At 38.3% G+C, this 12684-nt stretch overlaps 3 protein-coding genes and 1 pseudogene across 3 annotated transcripts; 2 read left to right on the top strand and 2 right to left on the bottom strand.

Moving 5' to 3' along the window:
- Window positions 1-748: 748 nt before the first annotated feature.
- LOC141821021 (uncharacterized) lies at window positions 749-5141 on the top strand. The gene is given in 6 exon segments (XM_074708383.1): window positions 749-2363; window positions 2442-2592; window positions 2673-2820; window positions 2895-3133; window positions 4564-4762; window positions 4764-5141. Coding segments are annotated over 6 exon segments (2415 nt in total). The 3' UTR covers window positions 4827-5141.
- Window positions 5142-6026: 885 nt separating this feature from the next.
- On the bottom strand, window positions 6027-7734 carry LOC141820835 (peroxisome biogenesis protein 16). Its single transcript, XM_074708190.1, is given in 7 exon segments — window positions 6027-6434; window positions 6516-6577; window positions 6661-6728; window positions 6897-7156; window positions 7255-7547; window positions 7635-7705; window positions 7708-7734. Coding segments are annotated over 7 exon segments (843 nt in total). The 3' UTR covers window positions 6027-6372.
- A 669-nt stretch (window positions 7735-8403) lies between these two features.
- LOC141821020 (large ribosomal subunit protein eL24) lies at window positions 8404-11180 on the bottom strand. The gene is made up of 4 exons (XM_074708382.1): window positions 11099-11180; window positions 10208-10283; window positions 8671-8772; window positions 8404-8583 (listed from the first exon to the last, which is right to left on the bottom strand). The coding sequence occupies exons 1-4, from the start codon at window positions 11107-11109 to the stop codon at window positions 8404-8406; spliced, it is 369 nt and encodes a 122-aa protein (XP_074564483.1). The 5' UTR covers window positions 11110-11180.
- A 654-nt stretch (window positions 11181-11834) lies between these two features.
- LOC141821019 (uncharacterized) lies at window positions 11835-12357 on the top strand (annotated as a pseudogene).
- Window positions 12358-12684: the final 327 nt, after the last annotated feature.

Here is a 12684-nt window from a genome sequence, read left to right as displayed (position 1 = left end):
ATGCTGAAGCAAAGAAAAATGATCGAGGAGAGAGGAAGCTCACTGGTTATCGCCTCCGCTGGAGAGGTGAACTGTTCCCGTCCGCATCGACCAGCGATCGACTCCGGCGACGGAATCACCGCCACGCAGCGCACTAGGGTTGAGTCGCTGAATAAAGTTCGATGACCATTTTAATTCTTATATATATACGCAAGGAAAATAATTAATTTAAAATTTCAACTTATGAATTATATCACACACTTTATTTGAGCTATAAAATACTAAGGGGCGTGTTTACTTGTGCGGATTTGAGGGGAGGATTTTAAATTTCCAATGTACGTTTTTCCTGTTTACCACATAAAAAATTAAATATACGATTTTGGATATTATTTTATTTAATATTATTATTTTCTATCTAAATATTAAATAATTTTATAGATGTTATATAAATTTATATTCAAATTGTAATAATTATAAAATCATAATTATTATAACATCTAGTTATTATAATATAAATTTTTATTATTTTATTTATATTATAATAATTATAATTTTGTAATTATTGAATTGATTTAAAAATTAAATAAGAAATAATAATATTAACGTTGAGGTAGGATGTAAAAAATACGTCTATTTTATTTTTGCTCAAGGAGAAAATCAAAAGATCTCCTCCTCCCCTTCTCTCCTCTCCGCCATCCGCAGGTAAACAGCGGGAAACTGGGCCATAAGCAGGCCATCGATAGTTCTCCTCCCCCTCAATACCTGCTCCATGACGTCCGCCGTTTCCCGGCCCGACTTCCTCGAAGACCGCCTCCGAGCCGCCGCCGCCGCCGCCGCCGCCGCTTTCGAGCTTCCTCCTCCTCCATCGGTGGCGGAGATCCTCCGCTCGTGGGCTGACCTCCGCCACCCCTCCGCCGACCCTCCACGCCTCTTCTCCGCCCTCCGCTCCCTCTCCACCTCCCGTGCCTCCCTCCGCATCTCCGACTCCCAGGTCAAGGTCCTCCTCTCCCTCCTCTCCGCCGATGCCGTCTCCCCCCGTCTCTCCGCCGACTCACTCCCCCTCCTCTTCTCCCTCATCTCTTCCTACATCCGCACTTCTCCCCGCCCTTCCCCTCCAATACTCCTCTCCGTGCTCTCCCTCTCCTCCTCTTTCCCCCCAATCCCCCACTCTGTCCTCCTCCTGGGCGCTCTTGCCGCCTCCCCTGCTCTCCCAGACGCCTCTGTCTCTCCGTGCCTCGACCGCCTCTGCTCCCTCTTGGATCCCACCCTGCCCGCCCTCCTCCACGATGCGAACCTCCTCCCGGAGTTCCTCGCCGGCGTCGGTTACGGCATTTCGCGGGCGGAGGACGACCGGCGCCTCGTGAGGATTCTGGATTCCTTGTTCCGCATGTGGGACTCCGCAGCCGGCGGGCTTCGACCCTCACTCTCCCACGGCCTCATGGTACTTTCCTTGTCCGAGTGGTGTGCAACGGGGTTTCTGCTGTCGAAGTCTTGGAGTAGAATCGAGTCACTTCATCGAGGGTTCTCGGTTGATAGGTGTAAGTCGAGAGGGGATTCTGCTCCTTTTCTGGTGCTGATGGCTTCTGCAGGCGTTCTTTTGGCTTTCAGAAGCAATGGAGTCGAAATCAGCCCTCTGTTAGGGAAGTCGCTCGAACTGTCCATCTCTTTTGTTGCAGAGAGTATCATTTCTAGGAGCGGGAGTGATTCTGATGCAGATGCATCTGATAACAACGGTGTTCTACTGCAATGCCTCGCCATGGCTTTAGCCTGGTCAGGTCCGATTACTTCCGATGTATCAGTGCTTCGGTGCCTCTGTCTGGCGTTGTTGAATGAGATTTTTCCTTTACATTTTGTCACTGCGATGTCCCTGGATTCTGAGAATCATAATGTTGCCACCAACAAGGTGAAGGAGCATCTCAATAGCATTCTTTTAAAACAAGCAGGTGCGGTGACCAGAGTGTTCTGCAACCAGTATGCTGCTACAGATGATATCGCCAAGGAAACAGTTGAGAAACATTTTTGGGATTATTCTCTTGAACTTTACTCAAATCTCCGCTTAGCTGTGTTGGTTCACCGGGGAAAGAGTGACGAATTGCTTGCGGGCTTTGAAAAGATTGCTGAAGCTGCATTCTTGATGATAGTTGTCTTTGCTGCTGAAGTTAGCAAACATAAGCTGAATAGCAAAACATCTAATGAGTTCAGACCAGAGGTCTCCTCAAGAATCCTTGTAACGTTCTCTTGCATTGAATATCTGCGGCGAGTCCGCTTGCCTGAGTATACTGAGGCAGTTCGCCGTGCTGTTCTGACTATCCAGGAGAATGCACCTTCATGTGTTTCATTTGTTGAGTCAATGCCCCCTTACGGTGAGCTAACCAAATCACAGGGTATGTGTTTTTTTTGAAAATTCATGTGATTTTTTTTGTTACAATGTGTATATTTATTTGCATTTGAAAGCTTGACAGGATCAATTGCATCGGAGAGAATGAGATACATTTGGACACAAGATGAAGTGCAGACAGCTCGTATATCATTTTATTTGCGGGTTTTGCCAGCTTGTATAAGCCTTGTCCCTACTGCTATGTTTGGAGAACGCATAGCTCCAACAATGTTTTTGTATCCTTTATGCAATGTGTTTGGATGCTTCCTCATAATGCATGTGATTCTACGGTTAGTCCTTAATAGAGGTATGTCAGATATATGCAACATCCTAATGAGAAAGTAATCCGTGCTTCACATTCAGTATTTGTTTCCTTTGTATCCTCTAGTAAGGATTCTGATCAGAATTATAGAAATGCTTTAAAGGAGCAACTTGTTTTCTATTACATGCGCAGGGCTTTGGAGGTAGCTTGAGTGTTATTGGTTGATTTGGATTTGGTTATTTTAGTTTCATCAACTTTAACTTTTCTGATCTATAGGTTTATCCCCAGATCAATTCGTTTGATGGTTTGTCATCTGGAGTTACAGCTTTGGTCAGACATCTTCCTGCTGGTAGTCCATCAATATTCTATTGCGTTCATAGCCTTGTAGAAAAAGCTTCTGAGCTTTGTAGGGGTGCCATGAGTGAAGATCCAACTATGTGGAAGAACTGGGAAGGAAACTCAGGTCCTCCTAAGAAGGCTATTGATCTTCTCCTTCGCCTCATCTATCTTATTGATTGATATACAGGTAACCTAGCTAAATGTTTTGTCTAACTTGATAGCTTTTACTTTATCCAATTTCATAGTGATGGATTTCAGAACTAAAAATATACCAGGGTAGCTTGTGTATTTTAATCAACCTTATTTTACTTTTATGGTGAAAATTCTCAATATACTATAAAGTTGAATTTGCTTCTCAAAAGAAAATAGTGTTCAAATACTAACATTGTATGATCTTCAACTGAATTACATTTTGCAATAAGTTTCCATCTTCTTATGTTGTATTGTCATTGAGGCGAAGCTATTTGCGAAAGCACATCTTGTCCAATGACCCCCTTTGATGATAATATCTTGAAATGCGACCTGTTCTAGATCAATGCTGTGTTAGCTAGTATCTAATGACTTAAACCTGATGAACTTAACCTGTTTATGTCCTGTCTTTCTTGCAAAATCATACCCAGATCTAAGCCATGTTTCCCATGAGTGAGGAAAGCATGGGAGAGGTGAGTCGTGCCCACCCTCTCCCTTCCTCAATTCCTTCCGGGTATGCCAGCGTATCAGGTTATCTTTGAGACCCTTTTAGGGAAAAATATCTCTGATACAAGCATGCTTGTTCAGACATGTAATTTCAGGAGATCTGGTGGTGTCAATTAATGACACAGTATGAAAAGGGTGCCGTTGTCTCACCGAGCATAGTCAAGATGCAAGCGTGACATTTTTATGGCATAGTATGGTTGGATGAGGATGTTCATGATATGAGCAGCATAATCTACAGCATTACAACTGAGAGGCAAGCACTTCCATATGATTCAAGTAATGAATCTGAGTTGTCAATGACTCAGTGCTACAATAAATTTTTGGTTGTTAAAGTCCTTTGTGACTGTCATCCATAATAAAAATGATGAGTACCAAGAAGCGAGGTTGAAAGAATGGTTGAACTCTCGAGGCTACAAGGTAGGAAATAAAATGCATAAGATAATATGCCATGTATTAACAATATAGCATGACTTGGTTGGCAGAAAATTGTGGAAGTATGATTTATGTAACCATAGTTTCAGTTGTCTGATCTGATTCTGTGAAGCAGAAAAGATTTCTTTTTTTCACTTATGTTAAATAATCGACATTTTCCTAGTTTAAATCATAGCAAAAAAGAATAACTTAGACAAGACAACACACAGCAAGACAGATTGGTGAATGATCATTGCTAATCTGCTTGTTTCTTTGGTCCATTGAATTAGATAGGGTTCTACCTTTTCTTATCACTTCAGTGATTCAATTTAAAATACATGTTCTAGATTCACAAACCATAGTAAGCTTCATTTGTTCTGTCTATAAAGCATCAACTTTGATTTCCTCCATGGATGAATCAAAGATATGTCGAGGAACAAACTTTTTGTTTTTCATGTATTATTCCCTGAGTGTACTTGAGTTTAAGATTTTATCTATGCCTGCAGGCATTGCCATACTTGTTAAAACAGCTAGCCGAGTTGATTATTCAGTTGCCCAAAGATGGCCAGAATGCCCTTCTCGACGAGATGTACTCTCAAGTTGCCGAGTCTGATGACGTCACTAGAAAGCCTGTCCTGGTGTCATGGTTGCAGTCGCTCTCATATTTATGCTCTCAGAAAACACCTCCAGCAGCTGAGAAAGCATGGAAGCTCTGTGGTAAGTAAAGGACTGAGCTTCATCAGAGGCATCCCCAAACTCTAAATGGCATTCTTGTGGTCTCTATGAACTGATTCAGGCAGGGCAGCTAATTTCTAAAGGGACACCTTGATCATGAAATAGAAACGACTGTCATGATTCGCGATCCCTGCAAAACTTGTGACTTTCTGTAGCTGGCAATGGCGAGCAGCACAGCAGCTCTGTCTGTGGCATGAAAAGGAAGATGGGAGTGATCCCTCTTTGTGCAAATATTTATTTGGTAACAAATCATTTTGTGTAAAGATTACACAGGTTTTCCTGCTTATTTTTTGGACAATTTAAGCAATGTGTAGATGAACTTTGAAACATTAAGATGTTCATATAGAGACACTTTTGAGTTCAGCAAGATGTTGTTCATGTGGAGAGACACTATTTTGATTTTTTTTTAGTTTAAAAATTATTTAAAATGATTAAATTTCAAATTTAAATTTATTAAGACATTCCGATGCCAACTCATTTCTATGGATCAGGCAGGGCAGTTTCCAAAAGTTCACCACGACGCGAAGCTCTATCAACCATTTACCACTATATATTTGCCGAAGGAAAAGCCCTCTTCAATAAAAAAATAAATAAATAAAATATGTCACCCCAACAATCCTACACAGTTAGTCTCACGATCACCTATGAGGAGATAAATTGAAAAGTTATAGTTGATCATAACGGAAAAAGATATTACCTCGATTTCGTCGAGATTCGACCCTTATTCATTTCAATAATTCTGTTCCGTCATAACCAACTCAACTATACCCTGAAAGCACCGAAGAAAAAGCCCTCGTGTGGCCTGGACCTTTCATCAATATGTTCATTACCTTAACATTAGCCAAGTCAAGATCTCCCTTTGGGCTCTCCTCTTGAATCCTCTATTCCCTATTTTCTTCCCTCATATCTACTATTCAGCTTCTCCTCACTTCTACATCTCGCACCGTGTCAATTGGTATCAAAGCCAAAGTCTCGTACAAGAAAATTGTTTACTATTTCACCAACTTATTTGTTCTTCTACAAGCATCAACATATTCACATCACCAGGAAGCTACATATCTACTCCTATTTTATAGCCAAAAACAATTCACTTCAGAATAACTGGGATGCAAATGAAACAACCAATAACCTAAAAATTACACAAAGTTATGGTCTCAAAACTGCATTTAGATAATGCCGCAGTCTGCGAAAACAATAGCAAACTGTGCTCGAACTTGAGAAATTAGATAATGCTTAAACCAACTTACTACAATAGAGAATTTTCAATAATAGTTTTGTCTACACTTTACAACAAAGTTTACTGAGCTGAACTGAACTGAACGACCTATTATTTAGCTCAGGCTACTTTCAACTTTGAAGAGAGATATAAATCATACTAAAGTGTAAGTACCATCTTCGAAATCTAGGATATATCCAGATGATATTCCAAATCAAATGTGAAAAAAATGAAATAGACCCAGTAAATCCTACACAAACAGCATCATAGCAGTCTATCATGTAATAGGATAAATAACTGACTCGACAATCAAGGGATCTCAAAAGAGAAGGCCATGAATGCTGAGATTTTTCCTCCTCAAGAACCTGATGTATAGGTGTAACGAGTTTGAGCCCCAACAATTAGCTCTACAAGCTTAGCTGCATAGAAAACAAGAAGCAAGGTTAGTACCGATAAATCACTGGGGGATTTTGATACAAAGCTAGGACAAAGGCACAAACCTGTAAGGAACCCAATTAAAGGAACCCGACTCAAGTATTTGTCAGTCTTTTCAAGACGGTGCCTGAAGATACAAAAGGTGATTGAAATATCTAGCAAACATTACAACAGAGATTAGCCAAAAACATAAGGTGAAAAGACTATTACTTTGTATACTTGCTAAAGAATGGATCTCTCATGATGTACAGGGCCCAGACAAGCTTTCTCCTTTTCATCTAAGACAAAAAAGATTGAAGATGTGAGAATGAGACAGAAATTAGCCTTTTGAATGGAAAAATAATATGGAAATTGAACAAAGGAGCATGCTAGTTCTTTTTAACCGTGAATCCCATGGTGGTAATTTCATTGTCAAATGAATTTGAGATTATTGTTTTTGCACTTGCCTCGTCCTTTTCAGAAGAAGAAAGATGATAATAATTATCGCCATTTCTAGGCTGTGAGTTTGTAGCGAACGATAGAAAGCTCATTCCAGCTAGATCAATGGCTAGTGAAATTAACCATGGTTTCCATGACTGGATTCCACACCTTCTAATGAACAAGACATATATCAAAGGTCTCAAAATAAAAAGCACCTCTCCTGACAAAAATAACTGACCAGAGAGCCCCTTCTGGAACCAAACAGTAGAAAGTGTCTGCTTTGCAACTGAAAGAGATGCAAAAAAGAATACCCTGCATAAATCAATCTTGTGCACATACATTGAAAATGATAGTGTATGTACAACTTAGAAAAATGCACAATACCAGCAGTCTGTGAACCCCGATGAAGCTTGTTTAACCATACTTGATCTGATAGCATTTTTGCATTCTCACCGAAGCAGCTTAATGCAGATATGGCTCTTCCTTCTAGATTCTGAGGTATTGCACCGTAACGTTCATGAATATAACCAGGTATATTAGATCCACCAGCCATTGTGGCATCCCCAATCCTTCTATTATAGTCTTCTGAAACCCTCTCATCACTGTTAACTATTTCACCTCCTTGTAAGAGAATCTTGTATCCACTATCGCGAAAAGAAGCTAATCTAACAAAAGCCCTGTATAACATTGACCATGTTGAAGTCAAAGCAAAAGGGAACTGCAAAGCCTTGAGAAAGATGAGCGTAGTGAAGTGACAATTTTACTTTACTGCCTCTGTTAATGCAAGATAATTCCACTTGTGCTTTTCGCCAACAAAATGCTCAGCTGCAACTTCTCAACAACCGTCTCCGCATCTTTGAGCATCTTTGAGGTCCCTTATTTTTATTAATTTTGATGGGTGTAAGTGACACATTTAATAAAGGGAAAATGTATATAAATAATAATAAATTCCCATACAAATACACGCCATCATTACCTAACTCTTCTTTAGTCCCCTCCCCCTTATGGATACTTATAGAAGAAAAGAAACTTGCATAAGCTTCACCTCTTAAACTTTTGTAAAATACCAAACTAGATCCAGCTATTTGTTCTGCTAAATACGGATTCACGTAGCTGGTATTCAGCTGACTCAAAAAATTTTACTATTTTTAAGCAACACACAAGAGGAGAGCTTAGTGCAATATTTGATCTTAAATACAAACTTTGGTAACGCTAAATATCAGTTTGGTTGTTAAAATTCTCTTAATTAATAGCTACTTCATTCTAGATCATGATTGTGGAAATGATGCCCATTTTCCAACCTTAATTGGGTCAATTACCCCTTTTTCCCCAGTGTCCATGAATGATTACGTCTATTTCAACCAGATCCACCATTCTAGTGATCAGACAAATAAGATAGCATATTGACACCAGCACTGGACCAGTCTCAGGAGAAGAATCTGTTGTGAATCATGATCTGATTGAACATAGATGAAATAAAGACATGAATACCAAACAATTTCATTTGGATGTTTTAACAGAGAGACAGACATGCTAGAAACCAAGAGTGGTGAGCTCAACATACCGAAGAGCAGCTTCCCTAGCAGCATTTCGGACTTCAGGCTTCTCAGTTCTCTTCTTCTGAATCACCTCTAAAGTAGCACCAACTATTGACCTAGAATAAGGCTTTTTGGTAGTCCGACGCTTTTTCTTCACAGCTTCAGCATGAATATCCTAAAACATGGAAACAAAAGCAAATAGCGAAACAACCATGGGTAATACAGCATGGGCAATTATGCAAACACAGATCAGCAGAATCACCTTCTTATGCTGCTTGCGGTACATTGCTGTCCAGGTGAGTTTTGCAGGCTTAAGTCGGTTGTGAAAATACCTCTTGCATTTTGAATTCGAAAAAAGAAAAACCTGCAATGATAAGTGCATATCTTGAGGAAGGTTCAATGTCATCCCTGAGAGAATTAAGCACAAATTCTTCGATACAGTAAGGTACAAACTAAACCACACTACAATCAGACAAGGAAGTTCATGATCAAGGAGAATTAAAGATTTATGTGGAGAATCATGGTTGCCAAAATCTGCTGACAGTGATACAGAAAATCCACTTAGGATTTTTCTAAGATTTCATCCAATGAAGATTACGAAGTTTAGAAAATCTCATTAGAAAATTAAGAGCAACTGCAATGGATGTGGCGTTATAACGCCCACAGTGGTCGACCACTGATCGACCACCACCACATTTGAATTTTATAACAATTCAACCGTAGTGACTACGTGGGACCCACCCACTGTCCCGATTAACACGTTCAATGTTCTGAACGTGTTAAAAACTCTTCCACGTCCTTTCCTCTTTCTTCCACATCACCCTATTAACGCGCGATTAACGCGCGTTGCGGATTAATGGAGACAATTGTAGTTTGATTGAATTGAGTCAAAAATTAACAATAACAGGCTAAAATTTAGTCAAATTGAAATGACTGATAAAATTTGACTCATGGAGCCTTCATGTTTATCCCAGTTTGATTTATAACAAACTCACACGGGTAGAATCAATTTTTGGCACCTAGTTGAGTTGCTCAGCCTAGCCACCAGCAGGTGCAATTTCCTGACTGGTCCCCACAACCAGAGTGAAGTTGCTTTATAGTTTAATTAATTAAACCCACTTCTGTTTATCAATTGCACCTAATAATAAACTTGTATTTCAAGATTAAATTCATTCTGATGAAAATAATTATCAGTATCAATAAACTCAAATATCTTTAGTAATCAACCTGTTCTTTTCCTCATTCAAATGATAACATCTCAAGAGAAAAGGGGATCTAAGATACTCTTATTCATTAACCTAGACAATAAAATCTTTATAGCAAACATAATCATATCGATATAGATGTTAGTCAATCTCTCTCCATGCAAGTAACCTCATTTTCTTATTCAATCTTCTTTTTCCAGGGAACTCACACACTCTAAGTTCTTTGTCATTCCTAATCTACTTGATTTTCCCTTTTTTAGCAATCTAGTGTTATATAGTAATCTACACTAAAATGTGATTTTATTACTTTGTTATCCGTATAGTTATATGATATGTAACGATACATTGTAGCCATTTTTCTTAAGCTTCTGGAATTTCTTTGGTAATCTTATATACAAAATAATTTTACTATATTTTCTATCTTTTTAGGAAAAAAATACCTAGCAATTCCATTTAACCGATCCTACCAATCTAAGACGGCCAATATTTTAGATTCTCTAACCATCTGATCTCCAGGTGCTGAATTTGACAACCATGCAAAGAATAATGAACACATTATATAACTGCTGAGCAACATCACTGAAATTTCATTACCTGAGAATCAGAACGCACAAATCGAATACCCTTTCCAGGATATATCTTGGCACCACTGAAGCGGCAGAGTTCAGTTCTATGCATAAATCAGACAGAAGCAGCCATGAGTATGCTATTAAAATTAACACAATAGGTATGCTGCACCACAAAACGAGTAACAAACAAATAAGCACCAAAGAAAGGAAACATAGCTTTCTATCACTGGAAAATAACAGGAACCTATACAATATGAAATCAATTAGTAAAGAATAAATGCCAAGACTATATTTGTTCTCACTCGTGGAAATGATATAATTTCTCATATTTCACTTCCTTTTTATATGATGATTTTGGAATTGGATGATGTGGTTTTTCTTAGGACTAACAACTCTAAGTGCCATTCCTAAAAACGCAAGCTTCCGCAATCGGTATATATATATATATTTGGGTGAAGAGTTGTGAGTAAATAAGCACAATCAAAATCTACAGAAAGTAAACTACGACATGATCAATGGAAAATCAGTCACAGGAGGAAGTTTAATCTTTTACAAGTTCTCTGTCAGCGAAACAATTCATTTCGTTCAAACATCATTGTTTTTACAGAACAACTTGTCCTTCCATAAATATATCTTGGTTTTCTCAAACATGCAAAATAAGTGAGAGACCCTTGAGACAAACATATCAAAATGACCTCCGAATTTCATTTAAAATTTGATATACGACAAAAAAGCATGACAAGAGTCTTAAAAATCAGCGTATTGTAGTGCTAATTCTTCTTGTCTTGATCATATCAACTGACAAAAACAAAAATGGTGAGATAAAAAAAGGCCTTTTCGATAAACCAGCCTGCCATAGATTGGGATGAAGAGAATCAATCTACGGGGAGAAAAAGGAAGACAAAAAAAATCGTACTTTAGGACCATGTCCGCAGCTGCTGCTCCCTCGCCCGCAAAACGGAAACCCTATTGACGCGTATATGGACCAGTGAGAGGGGAGGTCAAGTGGCCTTTTATACTCCCCTCCCGTTAATTAGCCTTTGAACAATTGACAATTGGCCCAAATATGGCCCAATAATTAGCCTTTTATACAAAAAAGAATGCTACTTGATTATAATTAATAACTAGTATTTCACCCGTGCAATGCACGGGATATTTTTTTATATAATTAATAATTAAAATTAGTAAGTATGAGCGTTTAAATAAATAATTAAAATATAAATAACAATGATAACAACTAATTAATTTTTTTTTTTGCTCGACACATTTGTAGAACGATAACAACGGTTCTTCACCTATTTTTTCCAAGTATGTCATGATGTCATTGACAAAGTCTCCTCACAAAGTATATGATATCTTATTGTTCCTGAAAATAATAAATAATTGATTATTAAAAAATATTAAAATATTAGATGTTTCACGTAGCTGGTATTCAGCTGACTCAAAAAAAAGTTTACTATTTTGAGCAACACACAAGAGAAGAGCTTACTGCAATATTTGCTCTTAAATGCAAACTTCGGTAACACTAAATATCAGTTTGGTTGTTAAAATTCTCTTAATTAATAGCTACTTCATTCTAGATCATGATTGTGGAAATGATGCCCATTTTCCAACCCTAATTGGGTCAATCCCCCCTTTTTTTCCCAGTGTCCATGAATGATTACGTCTATTTCAACAAGATCCACCATTCTAGTGATCAGACAAATAAGATAGCATATTGACACCAGCACTGGACCAGTCTCAGGAGAAGAATATGTCATAATGTCATTGATTGAACATAGATAAATTAAAAGAATAATAAAACAATTTCATTTAGATGTTTTAACAGAAGATAAAATCAAGAGTGGTGAGCTCAACATACCGAAGAGCAGCTTCCCTAGCAGCATTTCGGACTTCAGGCTTCTCAGTTCTCTTCTTCTGAATCACCTCTAAAGTAGCACCAACTATTGACCTAGAATAAGGCTTTTTGGTAGTCGACGCTTTTTCTTCACAGCTTCAGCATGAATATCCTAAAACATGGAAACAAAAGCAAATAGCGAAACAACCATGGGTAATACAGCATGGGCAATTATGCAAACACAGATCAGCAGAATCACCTTCTTATGCTGCTTCCGGTACATTGCTGTCCAGGTGAGTTTTGCAAAGTCGGTTGTGAAAATACCTCTTGCATTTTGAATTCGAAAAAGAAAAACCTGCAAAAAGTGCATATCTTGAGGAAGGTTCAATGTCATCCCTGAGAGAATTAAGCACAAATTCTTCGAACAGTAAAAAAATACAATCAGACAAGGAAGTTCATGATCAAGGAGAATTTATCAAACTTAAAATATTGAACACATGAATTAAAGATTTATGTGGAGAATCATGGTTGCCAAAATCTGCTGACAGTGATACAGAATCCACTTTGAATTTTTCTAATATTAGTCATCCAATAAATTAACTTATCAAAAGAAAATCTCATTAGAAAATTAATGGAGACAATTGTAGTTTGATTGAATTGAGTCA

Source organism: Curcuma longa, unplaced genomic scaffold, assembly GCF_044706935.1.
Source record: "Curcuma longa cultivar G26 ecotype Majalengka, Jawa Barat unplaced genomic scaffold, ITB_CL_G26_1.1 utg8573_np1212_1322966_RagTag, whole genome shotgun sequence".
Classification (NCBI taxonomy): domain Eukaryota; kingdom Viridiplantae; phylum Streptophyta; class Magnoliopsida; order Zingiberales; family Zingiberaceae; genus Curcuma; species Curcuma longa.
Note: the sequence above shows the minus strand (reverse complement) of the source record. Positions and strands in the feature narration are given on the sequence as shown.